At 44.6% G+C, this 21,692-nt stretch overlaps 1 protein-coding gene across 1 annotated transcript in view; it reads left to right on the top strand.

The window, feature by feature from the left end:
* st8sia1 (ST8 alpha-N-acetyl-neuraminide alpha-2,8-sialyltransferase 1) overlaps positions 1 to 21,692 on the top strand; it is a 71,269-nt gene that overhangs the window by 34,964 nt on the left and 14,613 nt on the right. Inside the window, exon 4 of the mRNA XM_048610564.1 lies at positions 17,225 to 17,317. Within this exon, the coding sequence (XP_048466521.1) occupies positions 17,225 to 17,317 (93 nt within the window). The remainder of the gene's footprint in view (positions 1 to 17,224; positions 17,318 to 21,692) is intronic.

Raw genomic sequence — 21,692 nt, 5'->3', positions numbered from 1 at the left:
TCTTCTTGACTTCCAGTGCTTTCAGAATTCATCAGGATAAATCTAAATGGATATTTACACTTGAATATTGCTACAGTAATAGAGTCAGACAGCACAGAAACAGATCCTTCAGTTCAACTAGTCCACACCGATCATAATCCCAAACTAAACTAGTCCCAACTGCTTGTGTTTGGCCCATATTCCTCCAAACATTTCTTATTCATGTACTTATCCAAATGTCTTTTAAATGGTCTAACCGTACCCCCATCCACCACTTCCTCTGGATGTTTATACCACACACGAACCACCCTCTGTGTATAAAAGAGTTGTCCCTCATGTCCTTTTTCAATCTCTCTCCTCTCTCCTTAAAAATGTGCCCCCTAGTTTTGAACTCCCCCACCCTAGGGATTCACCTTATCTATGCCCCTCATGATTTTATAAACCTCAATAAGTTCATCTCTCAACCTCCTACACTCCGGTGAAATAAGTCCCAGCCTATTTTTATAACTCAAACACCCCCCATTCCTGGCAACATCTTTTCTGAACCCTTTCCAGTTTAATAATATCCTTTTTATAACAGGGTGCCAGAACTGGACACAGTGCTCCAGAAGAGGCTTCACAAACAGCGTGTACAGCCTCAACAAGACTTTTGCGATGTCAAAGATTTTCACATACTTTCACATACCCCTGTCAAAGTAATTATAAAATATGAAGATAAACACTGTGAAGTGGAATCATGAAAATTTTTCGTCACTAGAAGTCTTGGCTGCAGGCTGCAAGACTGGTTGAAGAGTCAACAAATGCTTTTAGAGCAATATGATTCCTTTGGTCTCTTGAAAGATTCAAATAAATGAAAGATGTTCGGTATTCAAACTTACCTTGTGACCCTGAAACTACGATGTCTCCTCAATTTATTATATCAAAGCTATTTATAAATAAATAAGCCCTGCATTTTCATGGAATATAGAACAGTACCACACAAGAACAGGCCTTTCGGCCCACCATGTCTGTGCTGACCATGAGCAATTCTACATTAATCCCATCTGCCTGCACATGGTCCATATCCCTCTATTCCCTGCCTGTTCATGTGTCTATCTAAATTCTTCTTTCCTAAACTTTCCTAATGTATCTGTTTCTACCACTTCCCTTAGCAGGCATCTACTACTCTGTGTAAAAAATCTTGCACATCTCCCTTAAACGTTTGCCCCCCCACCGAGCTTAAACCTATGCCCCCTAGTAATAGATGTTTCCACCCTGGGAAAAATACATCGACTGTCCACCTTATCCATGCCTAGCATTATTTCATATACTTCTATCAGGTTGCCCCTCAGCCTCTGACTCTCTAGTGAAAACCAACCAAGTTTGTCTAACCTTTCCTTATAGAAAATACACTCTCATCCAGGCAGTAAGCTGGTAAACCTCTTTTGCCTCCTCTCCAAAGTCTTCACATTCTTCTTATAGTGTGGTGACTAGAACGGTGCACAGTATGGCCTGACCAAAGGTTTATACAACTGTGACATGACTTTCCAACTTTTATTCTCAATGCCCTGACCGACGAAGGTAAACATACCATCTGCCTTCTTTGCCACCTTATCCACTTGTGTTGCCACTTACAGAGAGCTATGGACTTGCACCCTATGATCCATCTGAATGTCAATGCCCCCATATATCCTGCCATTTACTGTATACTTTCCTCTTGCGTTTGACCTCCTAAAATTCGTCACCTCACACTTCTCTGTATTAAACTCCATTTGCCAATTCTCACCCAACTGCCCAGCTGGTCTATATCCTGCTGCGTCCTTTGACAACTTTCCTCACTTCTACAACTCCACCAATTTTCACGTTGTCTGCAAATCTACTAATCAGACCATCTGTATTTTCATCCAAATCATTTATATATATATTACAAACAATAGAGGTCCTAGCACTGATTCTTGTGCAACACCACTGGTTATGGACCTCTAGTCAGAAAAACACCCCTCCACAACTACCCTCTGTCTTCTATGACCAAGCCAATTTTGTGTCCAATTTGCCAACTCACCATTGATCCCATGTGACTTAGTCTTCTGGACCAGCTTACCATGAAGGCCTTGTCAAATGCTTTAGTAAAGTCTATGTGGACAACATCGTCTGCCTTACCTTCATCAGTCACCTTTGTCACTTCCTCATAAAATTCCATCAAGTTTGTGAAACAAGACCTTCCCAGCACAAGGCCGTGCTGACTATCCCTAATAAGCCCATTCTTTTCCAAATGTAAGGATCTTCTCCAATAATTTCCTTACCACTGGCCTATAATTTTCTGGATTGTCCCTGTTGCCCTTCTTAAACAAAGGAACAACATTGGCTGTTCTCCAGACTTTTAGGACCTCACCTGTGGCCAAAGAAGATACAAAGATCTTTGTCAAGGCCCCAGCAATCTTCTCCCTTGCTTCCTTAAGGATCTTGGGATAGATCCCATCAGGCCCTATCTATCTTAATGTTTTTCCAAGACACCCAAAATCACCTTTTTAATATCAACATGCCCCAGAGTATCAACAAACCCCTACCATCATCTGTGTCCTTCTCATTAGTGACTAACAATGTGAAGTATTCATTAAGGACCTCAGCCACTTCCTCTGGCTTCCTTTGACCTTGAGTTGACCTACCCTTTCCCTAGTTACCTTCTTGCTCCTAATATATGTATAAAATGTCTTGGGATTCTCCTTAATCCTATTTTCCAAGGATATTTCATGGCTCTTCCTAGCTCTGCTAATTTCTTGTTTAAGTTCTTTTCTGCTTCTTTTATACTTCTCAAGGACCTTGTTTGATCTCAGTTTCCTAAACGTAACATATGCATTCTTTTTCTTTTTTTGACTAAACTTTCAATACCTTCTGTCATCCAAGGTTCTCGAATCTTGCCATCCTTATCTTTCATTTTCACAAGAACATGCTGGTCCTGAACTCTGGTTGACTGGCTTTTAAAAGACTCCCACATTTCAGATATACATTTACCTTCAAACAGCGCCCCCAATCTAATTTTTCCAATTCCTGCTTAATACTGTTGTAGCCTTCCCCCAGTTTAGCACTTTCACCCGAGGACCAGTCTTATCCTTATCCATTAGTATCTTATGATACTATGAAATTATGATCACTCTGCCCAACATTGTCCTCTACTGAAACTTTGATCACCTGGCCAGGCTCATTGCTCAGTACACAGTCTGGTTCGGCCCCTTCCCTCATTTGACTATTGACATATTGTTTCGAGAAGCTCTCTTGCATGCACCTGACAAATTCTGCCTCATCGCCCAGTCAATGCTGGGAAGTTAAAATCACTCACTACAATGTAGCAGCCTCCTGGTTGCTAAAACATTGCCAACTTGGTCAAACAGCAAGGGATGCTGGGTACATTGGCCAAGTGAAACTCTGAAGTCACAAAACCCAGATACCAGACACAAACAGCAACTAGGTGCTAAATATATTAACAAAGTGAAAAGAACATAGCCTGTCAAGTGTCATCATGGATAGACATATCTCATCAACTAAATGAAGAAGAGATGCATATTGGCAACCAGGAACCAGACACTCAGTGTCAATGTAGCAAACATTAACAGGACATTTAGCATTTAACAAAGCTATCCAAACCATCAGTAGCCATAAAGCAGGAACTCCTGATTGGCTAATGTTATAGAACGATCCAGAAGCTACGGGAAAAGATATAAAAATAGGACTTGCCTGTCGATCAAATAAGAGACAGTGTGAAGAGACCAGCATGGCAAAAGGTGGAGGCCAGCTGTACACCCGGAGAGAGAGAAAAAGAGAGGGAGAGAGAGAGAGAGAAAGAGAGAAAGAGAGAGATAAAGCAGCTTCGCAGTCCCACAGAGAGAGAGAGAGAGATCTATACGAGATTCAGGCCTAAGGGTCAAATAGAATTAAAGATAGTATTGTTTAGTAGTAAAAACTACAGAATCTTGTTTCCTAATATAGTTGGGACTGTTTTGCATTGGTACCGGCTTGTGTTCGTAGGGATGTGTCCGCTTTGGTATTGTGGGACACCTGGGCAAATTCATTCATACCATTCTGTTCGGCTTTGTCTGACATGCTTAAGGAGGCACAGGCAAGCTCGGACACATTTAAGGAGGAACTAGACTGTGTTGTTTTTGCATCTTTCCCTGACTTGCTTTCATATCTGTTCCTTTATCTTTCACTGGTTATTGGGAGGCATATAGTCTAACCCCAATACAGTGATTGCAACTTTCTTATTCTTAAGACCTACCCCTAAGCCCTTGCTGGATGAGTCCTCCAAGATGTCTTTTCTTCGTACAGAATCTCCTTAATCAGTAATGCAACTCTACCAACTCCTTTCATGAGGGGCCTGTCTCAATCCTTTGCTGCAAATTTGGCAAGAATGTGATCAAACACTGTGAGAGAGATCATAAATGGCTGAAAATGAATTATAATTAGCATATCAAGTATTTTAATCTAACTATTATGCAAAATAGTACAAGGTGTCTAATTTACTGAAGGTGTCTGAAAGCTAGACATGCACCACATTGTGAGGATGCACTTGTTTGAGTTATTATTTGATTCTACTGTTGCAACCTTTCTCTTGTTTTTGTCAGCTTCAGACAATGCATCTCCCTACTCTCTACATCGGGGCTGTACTGAAGTAAAAACCTAGTTACTACTCTGACAAATGGCCAGCTAACACCTTACTAATGTTGTGGCCTGGATCAGAATGGGTCAATTTGCATTTGGGGTGTTTTACAAGAGACAGGACTGGGAGAAGCCTGCAATGAGCAGATAGATGTTTTATATCAAAATGTCGATGGAGTAAGGTTGAGCTGTGAGTGGTCATAAATTCACTGCTTTTCTTTAAATTCATTCATGGGATGAGGGTATCACCAGGCCAGCATTTATGGCCTATCTCAGAGGGCACTTAAGAGTCAATCACGTTGCTGTGGGTTTTGAGACATATGTAGCCCAGGCAAAGATGGCAGTTTCCTTCCCTAAAGGACATTAGTGAGCCAGATGGATTTTTCCCCTAATAATTGGCAATGGATTCATGTTCATCATTAGACTCTTAATTCCAGATTTTTATTGAATTCAAATTCCACCATCTGCTGTGGTGGGATTCAAATCCAGGACCCCAGAACGTTATCTGGGTCTCTGGATCAACAGTCCACTGTTAACACCACTAGACCACTGCCTTCCTGTGTGTTGGTGATAGAAGTGGAGACAATCAAGGATTTCAAAAGGTAGTTGGATGCCTATTGAAAGCAATAAACTTGCAGAGCTCTGGGCACTGAGCAGGAGAATGTGGCTAATTTAATAAATCTACAGAGAACTGCCATGAAACATAGAAACTAGGAGAAAGAGTAGGCCATTCAGCCTGCTCGGCTATTCAGCATGATCATGGCTGATCCTCTAACTCAATGCTTTCTCAGTGTGTCCCTGGATGCCTTTAAAATCTTAAAAAATCTATCAGTCTTGAATATATTTGGTGCCTTGTCCTCCACAGCCATTAAAGTGAATAGCCTCCCTCTACGTCACAGAGTCATAGAGATGTACAGCGTGGAAACAGACCCTACGGTCCAACTCGCCCATGCCAACCAGATATCCTAGGGTAAACCTGGTCCCATTTGCCAGCAATTGGCCATATTCCTCTAAACCCTTCCTCTTCATATACCCATCCAAATGCCTTTTAAATGTTGTAATTGTACCCCCCTCACCACTTCCTCTGGCAGCTTGTTCCATACACGCACCACCCTCTGCATGAAAAAGTTGCCCCTTAGCCCCCTTTTAAGTCTTTACTCTCTCACCTTAAACCTACACCCTCTCGGCTTAGACTCCTCCACCCGAGGGAAAAGACCTTGTCTATTCAGCCTATCCATGCCCCTCATGATTTTATAAACCTCTGTAAGGTCATCTCTCAACCTTCAACACTCCAGGGAAAATAGTCTTATTTAGCCTCTCCCCATTGTTCAAACCCTCCAATCCTGGCAACATCCTTGCAAATCTTTTCTGAACCCTTTCGGTTTCACACCATCTTTCCTACAGCAGGGAGACCAGAATTGCACCCATATTCCAAAAAGAGCCTAATCAATGTCCTGTACAGCCACAACATGTCCTCCCAACTCCTATACTCAATGCACTGACCAATAAAGGCAAGCGTACCAAACACCTTCTTCACTGTCCTATCTACCTGTGACTGCACTTTCAAGGAACTATGAACCTGCACTTCAAGGTCTCTTTGTTCAGCAACACTCCACAGGACCTTACCATTAAGTGTGTAAGTCCTGCCCTGATTTGCCTTTCCAACATGCAGCACCTCACAATTATCTAAATTAAACTCCATCTGCCATTCCTCAGCTCATTGGCCCATCTGATCAAGGTCCTGTCATACTCTGAGGTAACCTTCTTTGCTGTCCACTACACCTCCAATTTTGGTGTCATCTGCAAACTTACTGACCATACCTCCTATGTTCACATCCAAATCATTTATATAAATGACAAAAAGCATGGACCCAGCACCGATCCTTGCGGAACACCACAGGTCACAGGTTTCCAGTCTGAAAAGCAACCCTCCACCACCAGTTCTGTATCCATCTGGCTATTTCTCCCTGTATTCCATGTGATTGAATCTTGCTAAGCAGTCTACCATGCAGAACCTTTTCGAATGCCTTACCGAAGTCCTCATTGATCACATCCTCCGCTCTGCCCCCCGTCAATCCTCTTTGTTACTTCTAGCTATATAATCCCTTGATTCAACAACATTGAAGCAGGTAGATGTGTACAACAGCGATGGTCAGGCCATACGAGAGCATTCAATTTTCCCAAGCCAGTGGATACGCTAAAGGCACGTTGAGAGCATCTGGCAGAGTGAGTCGGCACTCCTGAAAATGTGTAGATTTACAGCCTTTTCTATCACCTCAAAAGAAAAATTCCAAGAAACCTTAAAGATATCAGGCAGCCTCAAAGTGCTTATCAGCCTTTTGCAGTGCGGTGACCGTTTTAGTGTGGCAGCTAGGACAGGCCGTTGTTGCACATTGAGCTCTAACAAACGACATTGTGGTTTGTTCTTTGTTGATGTCGACTTGGAGAAGCAACAAGAATATACAGACCAGAAGTGCCAGCAGCCAACATGGAAATGAATGTACTTGCAACAAGCTTATAGACTAACATTGCAAAACAGACACTCTTCATTTCTGCCATTGTCATGGACAGAATGTATGTTATTCCCCCCACTGTCTGTGATCAGTTTATTTTGTTTTGAAAGACTGTCTTTTCTTGTCCTTGTTGTCTAATTAAATGCTTCCACAAGTAGTGATGTGGGTTTTAATGTAAGGGTTATTTATTCTTAACCACTGAATCTAAATTTAAAACACATCTCACACACTCATTCCTATAGACACATGCATGCATATACACATACATACACACACTCTCTCTCATACATAAACACACACATACAGACACTCTCTCTCTCACACACACACACACATACATTCTCTCTCTCTCACACACACTCTCACTAACACATACACACTTTCTCTCACACGCTCATTCTCTCTGTCACACACAGACACTCACTAACGCACACACACTTTCTCTCACACACATTCTCTCTCTCTCACACACACACACACACACACGTTCACTCATAAATACACACACACTCTCTCTCACACACACATATATATACTCTCTCTCACACACTCTCTCACACACACAAACATTCTCTCTCTCTCTCTCTCTCTCACATACACACACACACACACACACACACACACGCACACACACTCACTCACCCTCGCTATGCTCCCCATCACTCACACACACACTCACTCACTCACTCTCTCTATCCTCCCTCTAACTCACACACACACATACAAACATGTACATACAAAGATTGATTATAGATCAAGGCAGTAAAATTATACAAATGATGACTAATTTGCTGTCTAGCTCACAGTCATCAGTCCTTGTGTGAAGTTGATGCTTTAAGTTTGAAGTGAGGGCCATGTAGATCACAGGGTTTATAGCAGTTGTGAGGATTCCTGTAGTTGAATTTCAGGGAAGTTGACTGTCTGGTGAACTTGAAAGTGGAACATTTTGGAGAGTCTTTCTGTCCACCCGAATCTCCAGTTTTAAGGTCATGCTGTTAATTGCTTTAGCTGCTTGACAATTTGCATCTAATGAATACAGTAATGTCCAAGCTCAGACACTGACAACAATGAAATGAAAGGCAGGAGGCCCAGCTCTGCACCTAATAAAAACTACTGGGGGAGCTCTGAGATTGGGCAGCATCTGGTAGAGAGAGAAAACAGAGTTAACGTTTCGAGTCCAATATAATTCTCTTTTGGAACTAAAAGCGGCTGAAAAATTACATTTTATCCTGTTAACACATAAGGAGGAAGGAGTGGAACAGTGGAAGGTACTGATCAAAAGCCAAAGGGAGTGTTCATTGTAGCAGAGGAGTGATATAGATGGATAGCTGGTGTTAATGGTTGGTGGTAATAGCAGAAATAGATCAAAGACATGCAAGCAAACGTTGGGGGAGTAGCGTGTGGGGGGTTGGGGAAGGCGGCTGTAAAAGGGGAAAATAATCTAACTAGCTCAGAGAGCTGGATTTTCAACAGATCCCACCATAACTTAACATAAGTCAATGTATAAAAGCTATTCTAACCTTTTAATCTTAACAGAAATAAAACTGATTCAAGCTTCCATTTGTTTATGCAAATACAAAGATAGAGAAGAATTATCAGCAAAGCATGGTTTGCTTTAGATCTTTATCATCAAGCCAACTCTGTAGCTCCTTATTTTTTATTCATTTGTGGGATGCGGGCATCACTGTCTGGCCAGCATTTATTGCCCGTCCCTAGTTGCCCCTTGAGAAGATGGTAGTGAGCTGCCTCTTGAACCGCTGCAGTCCACCTGCTGTGGGTTGACCCACAATGCTATTAGGGAGGGAATTCCAGGATTTTGACCCAGCAACAGTGAAAGAAAGGCGATATATTTCCAAGTCAGGATGGTGAGTGGCCTGGAAGGGGACACCAAGAAATTAGTTTTGCTAATTAGTAAGCAAAATGACTAAAATGGACAGGTTTGTTCCAATGTGACAGGATGCTGGCTTTAGACAGTCTAATTCCGAAAGTAAATGAGGAAAACGTACCAGAATTACTGATGTGCATGCAGCAGAAGTTTGTATCTATAACTGTGGTGATAAATGAAATACAGCCCGGGCATTTTGAACATCTGCCTCCGTAAGAGATTCAAATGCAGGTTATAGATGGAAATAGATATCCTTTTGATTCATTTGAAACAGGGGATGAAATCTCCCCAGGCCCTGAACAATGTGGCTAGATATTTTTCTAATAAACCAGTTCAGACATGTTATTACACACCTCTGGAGCAAGTAGGATTTGAATCCAGGTTTAATTGGCTCAGACGTAGGTACACTATCACTGCACCACAATGTGAAAAATCTGGGAGAATAGCGTGAGAAGTTGGGTGCAGCCTTTCTTGGCATCAGGACCGGCAAGTCATGTTTTCTAACCATGTTCCATGTTCAAGGTGAGATTCGAGAGGTCTATTAATAGGAATTATCATTCATTATTACTGCATCACACCTTGTTAATGTGTAGTCTCCCATTCTCCCAACCCCTGAATGGGAACATGGCACTGGGTATTACTGGCGTGGAGGTCTGAGTGGGTACCTGGTGACTCCAGCTCACCGCTTGTTCCCCAAGCCTCCGTCTTGCCACCATCGCCTGAGGGCACACTCCATGGGACGTGGCCGCACACATCCCATGTCCATGGACACTGGCATTCAGTCTGTCCTAGCCCTCCGCGCCACTGTGGTACATCTCCACTTACTGTGCCCTGCTTGCTGCACGTGGGGACACACTGGGCACTATTGTTGAAAGGCTGCTGCGAGGGCATTTTGAGCAGAGACAGGCAGCTAGCCGACTGATTTTTGGACCAGGTTGCATCTCGGCATTGCTCACTGGGTCAGAGCACTCACTGACTTTGCACCTACCTGCTTGTTTGCAGCTCTCTGTCTTAACGTGCCTTTTTTTTAGTGTTTTGCACTCTCAGCCACACTTTAAAGGCTCCCAATATTTCTTTCACACCTTGCAGTTTAGTGCAGACTCGGTAGGGTTCACACACAATCAGGGGGTCAGTACCTGTCATCTGGAGAGTAGGCCAAAGTCAACCCTGTAGGTCTAATCCAACCAGTATGAGGAGGGGTGAGAAAACAGTCAGGGGTCTGATCATTTTGGAGCTTTCTGGCTAAGTCTCTCAAGGAGTTGGGCCCTGGTCAGTCCTGGGGGTCTGAACACTAAAAGTCAGGGCAGGTTATCAGAGTGCGAGGGAGGCTGGGTAACTTAATTGTGGGAGATAAGGGAACTGCAGATTCTGGAATCCAAGGGAGACAAACAGGAGGCTGGAAGAACACAGCAAGCCAGGCAGCATCTGGAGGAAAGGAGCAGTTAACGCTTCAAAACCCGAAACGTTGATCACACCTTTCCTCCAGATGCTGCCTGGCCTGCTGTGTTCTCGCAGCCTTCATGTTTGTCTAACTTAATTATAGGGTCTGGAGTCAGAATACTAAATACCAGAATGTGAAATACTGAGGGGCAGTGAATCAATATAAAGGGCAAAGACACTAAAGCAAGGGGTGGGGAATGGCAGGAAATGTCAGTGTTCAGTAGCATCCTGGCTTCCATCAGGGGAGGTTCCGTGCAGGGACAGTATGAGAGATCAGGCCATTTGGCCTAAGTCCACACTGACTGTCCAAAGAGCATCCCACCCAGACTCACCTCCCTACTCTATAACCCTGCATTTCCCATGGCTAACCCACACATCCCTTGACAGTATGGGCAACTTAGCATGGCCAGTCCACCTAACCAGCACATCTCTTTGGACTGTGGGAGGAAACTGGAGCACCTAGATACAGGAAGAACGTGCAAACTCCACACAGACAGTCACCCGAGGGTGGCATCGAACCCGGGTCCCTGGTGCTGTGAGGCAGCAGTGCCAACCACTGAGCCACAATGCCACCCCCATACCAGACCTTCTATGTTTTACTTGATATGCCTGGTGCTGGTGCAGTAAAGGGTGGGGACTTGGGTGGCACAAAGTTGATGGGGTTGACTAGGGACACCCAGATGGGGATGTTTACATCTGAAGGTTCCCTAAGATGAAGAGGCAGAGCACTGAAACTCACTGTTTGTGGAATGGCCACTGCTACTTTCCATCTTACTGTAATGAATGAGTACGCAATGGAGATGAAAATAGCTGTGCCCACACCCAGAGTGGGTAGAAGGGGGAGGGGGGGGTGTTTTGGGCATTGAGGGATTGGGCTTCGATCTCAAGTGATGTGAGGTCCTTTAAGGGTAACACCATTACACAGTGAGGCTGAAACATATACTATATGCTGTGGGTACCTGAGGTATTAGCCTACAGTGTGCAGCCCAGATCCTGGGCCCAAGCCCTCTTGACCACATCATTCAACACAAAATTGACCCACTTATTTGTCTGTGATACAATAGCAGTATTTGTCTGTCTGGAAAGATTCAAAATAGCATTCACATGGTGCAGGAGCTGCTCACTTCACACCATGAGCCACAAAACATTGTGTAGCACCAATAGGCATGTACCTTCAGTGTTAGATTTGTGGCTAGGCAGTGACTCACACATACAGGAAATGGTGACTGGTTAACATATATTTATAAGGGTGGTACCATTTTTTGAAGTTATTTGATTTATTTATTGTCACATGTATTTTGTTACAAAATACAGTGTAAAGTATTGTACTCTCCAGCACCATCTCAAAACACAGAAAAATAAACCAAAATATAGAACATAGAGACAGAAAAATAAAGTGTTCACTTGACAGTCCTTCTTGTTGTAAGTGGGCCTCGGGCCTGGCGGTGAGGTACGAGTCCCCTTCGGTGTGCTGTAGCCACTGGAATGAAAGCTGCCACTCTTTGGTGCCATTTTGTATCCCCAACGCCCTCACTACTATGAGTCCTCGTTGGACGATGCCAATGCAGACGCCCCTGTTTATCGCACCAGCCCAAACTCGACTCCGCAGCTGCCAGGAGCCTGCTTCAGGCCCAGCTCGCAGATGCAGCCTTTGTCAACGCCGCTGAGTCTCACACTGGGCCTAAACTCGCCCTCCGTGACATGTCATCTGTGCTACCCATGTGCCCTCAGACGGCCTTCTTTCTTCCCCTCCCACTACGCCCACCTTTGCTTCAGCTACAAAATGGAAAATCCCAGCCTTAGACTTTCCAGAGCAAATGGCCAAATTTGCCATATCACCTTATCTATTGTGCACCTAGACTTTTACAATGCTGTGTGGTTAAAGTGACCTTTTATTTCTAAAAGCTAAAGTCTGTGTTCCCAAGTTAGCATGGCATTGTTTTACATCTGTATGAAAAAGACGGTAAAGGATATTTTTAAAAAACTACGGCTTACTTTGGATGTTTTAATCATCAAATCTGCCCTTCACTCTTTGTACTACTGTTTGTTTAATTTGGATTCCTGAAGAAATTCCTGAAGGAGCATGCAAAACAATTGATTCTGGTGACGTCTATACCAGAAAGTGGCATTTTGTATTTTTTTTCTCATTTGGCAATTTGGCAAAGTAAATTTGGCTGAATTGAGAAAGGTTATGGAAAATTCAAGGCATCATTTAAAGGTTCCATTCCCTCCTTAGTTTCTTGATTGTCCAGCTTCCACTAACTGGTTGAATGGAGCAGGTGGCATACGCAACATGGTTCATGTACATGCATGGTTAACATGAGGAAGGAAAGTGCAGGCCGCATTGTGGTCTTCAAACTAAATAAGAAACTTCAAACTGAGTAAAAGACAGAATTCCTGTTTGCATCCACAATGTCTACAACATAGTCACAGTGGTTGATCAAGTGGGTGTGCAGTGGAGAAACTTGAATGTCAGCTCTTTATATTACAAATGTTTTGGACTCCAAAGTTTTGCAGCATAGAGCAAGTCACACGATGGAGAAAGGTGCACATTTCAATCATACAATACATGCCTGATGATTATGATGACAGTCTATGAAAGTGCCAGTTGTATGTCCCAAGTGAAATTAATATCACTCATGTGTCTCCCTTTTCGTCAGCACAGATTCGACACCATTCACCTTCAGTCAAACCAGGGCAAACAAAGGAGAAAAACTAATCACCTTAAGATCAGCTGGCAATGCAAACAGTCATTTCAGTATCACGCTTTGGATCTGTGGAGATTGGGCAAAGATGCCACCACATCAAAAAAAGAACAAAGAAAATTACAGTACAGGAACAGGCCCTTCGGCCCTCCAAGCCTGCACCGATACGCTGCCCGTCACAACTAAAACCCCCCTACCCTTCCGGGGACCATATTCCTCTATTCCCATCCTATTCATGTATTTGTCAAGACGCCCTTTAAAAGTCACTATAGTATCTGCTTCCACTACCTTCCCCGGGAGCGAGTTCCAGGCACCCACCACCCTCTGTGTGCCCTCATGTTATCTTCAAATGATAAGCTTTCACAAATATCACCTGGCCAAAAGATCTAATCATCTGCAAATTTGGAAAGGGTCGATTGATGGATATTTGATCAAAGACTGGTTGTGAGCATGTGGCCCGTATCTCCATTATGGGCATAGTGTTCGCTGGTCTTCACTTATAGGTGGCACTGAATGTCATGAATCAAGGCTATCCTGGGTGATAGCAGCCCAGACCTTATCGTTATTCCCAGGAGAGTAGCAAGGCAGTTACCAGTGTTGGATGTCAGCTACAGCTGATCATTTAAACAGCAGATGCACAAAAAGCGAAACGAGTGATTCTATAATGGCTTTTACACCATTGAGTAACCAGGTGACATCAGATATTTTGTTCACTGATCCCTGGATCAAAGAAGCCTTGGACCTACTTAAGCCAGGCCCTGCCTCTAACTTTCTGTTGTCATGTCCCACTCCCCCCACTTGCAATTCCCCAAGTTTAATCAAATTTGTAAAACATCATCCCACCATTGGCATCCAGGCTGTTAGCTGCTTACCACCACTCCCCAGCGCAAGCTGTGAAATGCTCTTTCCTCAGTTAAGAATAATCGAAATAAAAGAACAACTGTAATAACATGTGGCTTCCTTCATTCTCAGCTGAACCTAGCATGCAATGTGTTGAGAAAGCCGTTGTCACTAGTTCCCAGTAACTCCCTGCCAGTTGTTGCACACTCCCTGCTCAGTGGGGTCCTTCTGTCATTCCCACTCCTCACTGAGCTTTACCTCTCTCTTTCTCCCTTCATAACGCTGCTTAAAACCTAGGACTCTGACCAAACTTGTAGTCATCCATCCCTCTGTTTCCTTGTGCTGATCAGCATTATGTTACTTGATAATCTTACTGTGTGAAGCACCATGGGACGTTGCACAAAAAATAAATGTTTTTGTTTAGGCCTTTTCTAAGTTGTTCTCGGAAATGGCCATGGATCATTCGTAGTCATTCAGAACTGCTTGAACCCCAGCTAAGAGTAGCTTCTAATGTTCCTGCCAGCATATCAGCCTTGTGTCAACAGCTAATCAAGTGGGAAGACTGAAACCTTGGGCTCTCCATCTACTCCTTATGTTGAACACTGATTGTTTTAGCCTCACAGGCCGCGGTTTTAGGTGGCACCGTCTTGTGTGCAACCTGGACGATCCCGAGCTGAATTCCGAAATCCAAACTTTCTCTGTCACAAAGATAAATCTACTTCCACTTTTGTAGCATAATCATCCCCACCCCACCTCACTCCATCCATTGTTGAAGCTCCCATCCATGCGAGTGTGGTCTCCAGACAGCCTGATGCTGTTCTCCCCGGTCTCTCATCCCCTGCCCCTGTGTATAATGCAGTCAGTCTGAAACCCTGCTGCCTCTACTGTAACTCACATCCTGTCCTATTCAAGCGTCATCCTTGTCCTCACTCGCCTCCATGGACTCCTGATGTGCCAAAGTCATAAATCTACAACGTTCAATCTCATGTTTCTTATGCTATCAGTAATTTCTGCATTGTCTTCCCTAATGGACTCATCATTACCTTGTGCGTAACTCTCACACCATCTGACTTTTGATGTTGGAAACCCCTCCCTTCAGCTCTTGACTATGTTTACCTCCGTCTCCTCCTTTCAATCCGACCATGAAACTCATCTTTTTAAGTAAGTGTTTGATCTGCACATCCGCTAATGTGGTCTATTGCATCCGCTGCTCCCGATGTGGCCTCCTCTAAATCGGTGAGACCAAACAGAGGCTCAGAGACTGCTTTGTAGAGCGTCTGCACTTGGTTCACGACAAACGACAACACCTTCCAGTCGCGAACCACTTCAACTCCCCATCCCACTCCCTGGGCAACATGTCCATGCTGGGCCTCCTCCAGTGTCACAATGACGCCACCCAGAAACTGGAGGAACAGCACCTCATATTCCGCCTTGGGAGCCTACAACCCAATGGTCTCAATGTGGACTTTACTAGCTCCAAAATCTCCCCACCCCCGACCTCATCCCATGACCAGCCCTCCTTCTCATCTCCGCCTCCTTGACCTGTCCGTCTTCTCTCCCACCTATCCGCTCCTCCCACCTCACTGACCAATCCCTACCACTACCTACCTGCACTCACCTATCACCACCCCACCTACCTTCCCCAGCCCCATCCTTCCTCTCTCTATTTATTTCAGAGCCCCCTACCCCTCCCCCATTTCTGAAGAAGGGGCCCGACCCGAAACGTCAGCTTTCCTACTCCTCTGATGCTGCCTGGCCTGCTATGTTCATCCAGCTCTACACTGTGTTATCAATGTCCACCTTATCAGCCCCTCAGAATATCGTTAGCTCTGAGTCCTTAAACCTTTATTGAGCACCTTGACACTTTATCCTATTTTAAGATTATAATTGTAGATTATAATTGTAGATTATAATTGTAAAGCAATGTTGATGTTTCCTGATGTATGCCCACCAGTTTGGCTGTGAAGTCTTTACTATTTTAATGGTCATTGTTTAATAATCATCAGACCCAATAGTTTACAGACTAACGTGACAGGAGCAGTAGTATAGAAGGCAATATTTAACTATGACACCTTATGGACATGAATGTTATAGAGAAGATTCATGATATATCACACTTATCCTTTGTTTTTGTTTTGTCCATCTAAATCAGATTATTTAGGTGCTTAGGGTTAAAAATTGGCATGTGCTTTAATGGTGTATGGAATTATTAAGCCTATCCATATAAAACTGTAGCCAATCTGCACCTTCTGCTGTTCCAAGTTTGTGAATGTTTTGTTACATGCCCCTTTAGCAGGCATTGGATTCCTTAAAAGTATGAAGAAACTAGCCAGGCATGAGTGGGACAAAAAACCTTAGGATTCCTCACAGCTAATAATGAAATATTGTTTTCCTTAAAACGATAGTCCTGTGTGAAATAACCCCTCAGAGATCGGCATCCCATCACCAATCAAGCTTCATTTACAAATGCATAGCCTTTGACCATAGCATGGCGTCTCACTGAGTCAGGCACTCTGGGCTCCATATCCCTGACGTTCACCCTTTCATGTCAGCCAGGACTCCCTGATTGGACCAGACTAACAACCCCAATTAGGGAACTCATATTCTGTGAGGTCCAGCTGGCTGACCTTGTTACACAGTGGCTCAGTGGTTAGTACTGCTGCCTCACAGCGCCAGGGACCCGGGTTCAATCCCAGCTTCGGGTGACTGTGTGGAGTTTGCACATTCTCTCCGTGTCTGCATATGTTTCCTCTGGGTGCTGCAGTTTCCTCCCACAGTCCAAAGGTGTGCCAGTTAGGGTGGATGGACCATGTTAAATTGCCCATAGTGTCCAGGGATGTGTAGGTCAGGTGGGTTAAACATGGGCAATGCAGGGGTGGGGGAATGGGGCTGGGTGGAAGACTCTTCAGAGGGGCCGTGTGGTCTTGTTGGGCCGAATGGCCTGTTCCCACACTGTAGGGATTCTATGATAATCACTGCACTGTGAGATGAGGAAGGATAGGGATGTACCCTGCTTTCACCTTATCAGCCCTTCAACCTGCCCAAAGGCAAGCAGGGCAGCTTACCCAACACTGACGTCCCTGATCGAGCCAGTGGCTGCAGCTCTGTGTGCTAAACCTCAAGCACCTCAGGAAATAAGGGTAGACAGTATCTTTTCATGGGTGTGGACAAATAGAGAGCTCACAGATCTCAATGATATAAAGACGTCTGTTTTTATTTTCCCTTTGCAGGTGTAACCTCCCTCCTCTATCTAATGAATATACCAAGGACGCAGGGTATAGGACGCACTTAGTGACTGCAAACCCAAGCATCATTGAGAAAAGGTAAGTACAGTGTTCTTGTGATGATTCAAAACACAAAGTCAGAGCAGAGGCAAAATCTAGCTTGTTGAGGTTTTTCTCCTGTGCACCGGAACACACCCAGTTCACAGAATTGGGGCAGTGCAGGAGGTGACCATTCAGCCCATTGTGCCAGTACCAGCCCTCTTCCCTAATGCCAGTCTCCTGCCTTTTCTTCATATCCCTGCACCCCATTACTATCCAGTTTGTTCAGGCCTCCAGGTAACCTTCAGTAGAATAACACCAATACTAAGGAGGAGAAGCACAGCAGCACTTGTAGTGCGTACCTTTAACTCAGTCTGCGCAGTTAAAGTACCATGTCATTCACTAATAATCATTGTGCCTTTTGCAAATAATTCCAAACATTAAGGGTTAGCAACCTGAAACATTCACTGAGAGCAAACGGTAAAATGCCTTCAGGTTAGCTTATTTCCAAAGGATAGCCTTTGCTTCTTCATATTTGAAGAACAATAGGTGCTGTCACTGAGCTAACGAGATTTGATTATGTTGCTTATGTTTTGGAGCCTTTATTACCTTCCTCCCCATTTTTAGGAATAGAGCAATAGGAAATTATTCAGCCCCTTCCACTCATCCTCAGTAGTTTCTTTTAGAAATGGAATTGAGCTGGGATTCAATTTCTCTCCTCACCCCAGTAGTCCAGAGAAATCAGAGTTAATGTTTCAGGTCAAGTGGAAGGGTCACAGATGCTCTCCACAGATGCTGCCAGACCTGCTGAGCTTTTCCAGCAGTTTCTATTTTTGCATTGCAAGCCTGCCTTGGTGCTCCTTATCTTGGCAGATTGGAGATAAGGTCATTGACTTCTTTCCTACGTTTCTGTGCGTTCGTCCAGATTGGCTGAAGCTGCACCGATCTGGTCAGCCACCTCAGGGCAGGCTGGCATGGTATACCATGGCATCCTCTGCAGATCAGAGGGGAAGAGCGTATTCTAAATCTATACCAGCCTGATCTAGAAGAGCTCCAGGTTCCTGCCTACAAGACAGGGTGCCAAATTTCCCTTCTCTGACTTGTCCAGAGCAAATATCGGGAACCGTGCCGGGCAGCTCGAGACTAATAGTCCTCGTCTAGTTGCACAATGGACTTTTAAAGCTGCAACAAGAGACTCCGGTTTAACTCCGGGATATCTCAGCAGTGGCGAATTGTTTCGGGAATGACGCATGGTAAGACGGGCTTAGATGAGAGGGACTGTATTGGAGAGGAAGCGGTTGGTAGTTTAGTAAGATACACTGAGGAAAAACCACTAGCCCCTATAATGAAAAATCCTCCAAAGGAAACACAACACAACTGGCACTTTTCCCACCAACTGCTATATTCAGCCACCGAGCTTCAGCTTGTAAACCAACTTCCAGGGCTTGCCTGATCTGTTATCATTTATTTATGATCTGGTTTCCTTTCTTATGTAAAATTGTACAGTTTCACAAAGATTCAAATTTTGAGATTGTACAGGTGTTTTGAGTGGGCACAGTTGACTGCAATATATCTATATGAGCTATAGCGGGATATCTCTTGTTTTCTAAACTCTTAGAGAACACACCTTTACAGCATGCCACAATTTTATGTCACTTAAAGAAACTGCTGTGTGTCTGCAAAGCACTTTGGGAAGCTTGGCTCAAGTTTGGCTCAATTGATGACTGCAAATACCCTTCTGTATTTAATTTACACTATTGGGTTGGATCACCTCCAAGTCTCAACAGCAGGCCTAGCTTAAAATACCATTAATTTAGTCTGACAACAGCTCTCAGCTTTCTGTCAGCTCTGCAAAACAGGAATGATAGGTGACTGGACTGCCCTATAAAAATGACCATTATCATAAAAATCCAACTGAGTCAATGGTCCTGAGGAAGGGGAACCTCCTGATGTTACTCTGTCACTCTAGTCCCACATTAGCATGGTGGACTTTTAAATGGCTACTATCCTCCCTCAGCTGATGATTCGGTATGCAGGTTGAACAACACTTGGAGTAAGCACTGAGGATGGCAAGGGCACAAAATGTACTCTGGGTGGGGGATTTCAATGTCCACCACCAAGAGTGGCTCGAAAGCAATACTACTGATCGAGCTGGTCGGGCCCTAAAGGACATAGCTGCTAGACTGGGTCTACAGCAGGTGGTGAGGGAGCCAACAAGAGGGAAAAACACACTTAACCTCATCCTTACCAATCTGCTAGCTGCAGATGCATTGATCCATGACAATATTGATAAGAGTGACCATCGCACAGTCCTTGTGGAGACAAAGTTCTACCTTCACATTGAGAACAACCCCCATCATGTTGTGTGGCACTTTCACCGTGCTGAATGAGACAGAATTCACACAGACCTAGCAATTCAAGACTGGGCATCCATGAGGCGCTGTGGGCCATCAACAGCAGCAGGATTATACTCCAGCACAATCTGTAACCTCATGGCCCGGCATATCCCCCACTCAGCCATTACCATCAAGCCAGGGGATCAACCCTGGTTCAATGGAGAGTGCAGGAGGGCATGCCAGGGGCTGCACCAGGCCTTCCTTAAAAAAATGATGTATCAACATGGTGAAGCTACCTAACAAGACTACATGCACGCCAAATAGTGTAAGCGGCAAGTGATAGACAGAGCTAAGCGATCCTACAACCAACGGATCAGATCTAAGCTCTGCAGTCCTGCCACATCCAGTTGTGAATGGTGATGGACAATTAAACAACTCACTGGAGGAGGAGGCTCCACAAATATCCCCATCCTCAATGATGGAAGAGCCCAGCACATCAGTGCAAAAGACAAGGCTGAAGCATTCACAGCAGTCTTAAGCCAGAAGTGCCGAGTGGATGATCTATCTCGGCCTCCTCCAGTGGTCCCCAGCATTACAGATACTAGTCTTCAGCCAATTCGATTCATTCCACATGATACCAAGAAATGCTTGGAGACACTGGATACTGCAAAGGCTACGGGCCCTGACAACATTCCAACAATAGTACTGAAGACTTGTGCTCCAGAACTTGCCACTTCCCTAGCCAAGCTGTTCCAGTCCAGTTACAAGACTGGCATCTACCCAACACTGTGGAAAGTTACCTTGGTATGTCCTGTACACAAAATTCTGGGCAAATCCTAACTGGCCAGTTCCTGCCCCGAGAGTCTACTCTCGATTATCAGTAAAGTGATGGAAGGTGTTATCAACAGTGCTATCAAGTAGCACCTGCTCAGAAATAACCTGCTCAGTGACGCCCAGTTTGGGTTCTGCCAGGGCCACTCAGCTCCTGACCTCATTACAGCCTTGGTTCAAACATGGATCAAAGAGTTGAATTCCAGAGGTGAGGTGAGAGTGATAGCCCATGACATAAAGGCTGCATTCAACTGAGTGTGGCATCAAGGAGCCCTAGCAAAACTGGAATCAATGGGTATCAGGGGACAAACGCTCCACTGGTTGGAGTCATACCTGACACATAGGAAGGTGGTCACTGTTGTTGGAGGTCAGTCATCCCAGTTCCAGGACATCTCTGCAGGAGTTCCTCAGGGTAGTGTCCTAGGCGCGACCACCTTCAGCTGCTTCATCAATGACCTTCCCTCCATCATCAGGTCAGAAGTCAGGGAATTCATCGATAATTGCACAATATTCAGCAGCATTCACAACTTCTTGGATACTTGAAGAGTCCATGTTCAAGCTCAACAAGATATGGACAATGTCAAGACTTGGGTTGGAAGTGGCAAGTAGCATTCGTGCCACACAAATGCCAGGCAATGATCCTCTCCATTAAGAGACAATCTAACCACTGTCCCCTGATATTCAATGGTGAGACAATCACTGAATCCGCTACTATTAATATCTTGGGGGTTACCATTGACCAGAAATTCAACTGAACCCCCACCACATAAACACAGTGGCTACAAGAGGAGGTCAGAGGCTAGGAATACTGCAGCGAGTAACTCACTCCCTGACTCCCCAAAGCCTGTTCATCATCTACAAGGCACAAGTCAGGAATGTGATGGAGTACTCCCCACTTGCTTGGATGGGTGCAGCTCCCACAACGCTCAAGAAGCTTGACACCATCCAGGACAAAGCAGCCCCCGCTTGATTGGCACCACATCCTCAAGCTTCCTCTCCCTCCACCCACTGATGCTCAGTAGCAGCAGTGTGTTCTTTCCAAACCCACGATCAACATTCATCTAGAACAACAAGGGCAGCAGATACTTGGGAACACCACCCCCTGCAAGTTCCCCTACAAGCAACTCACCAACCTGACTTGGAAATATGTCCCTTCACTGTCGTTGGGTCAAAATCCTGGAATACCTTCCCTAAGGACATTGTGAGTCCACCTACAGCAGATGGACTGCAGTGGTTCAAGGAGGCAGCACATCACCACCTTCTCAAGG

Source organism: Rhincodon typus, chromosome 22, assembly GCF_021869965.1.
Source record: "Rhincodon typus isolate 14 chromosome 22, sRhiTyp1.1, whole genome shotgun sequence".
NCBI lineage: Eukaryota > Metazoa > Chordata > Chondrichthyes > Orectolobiformes > Rhincodontidae > Rhincodon > Rhincodon typus.
Note: the sequence above shows the minus strand (reverse complement) of the source record. Positions and strands in the feature narration are given on the sequence as shown.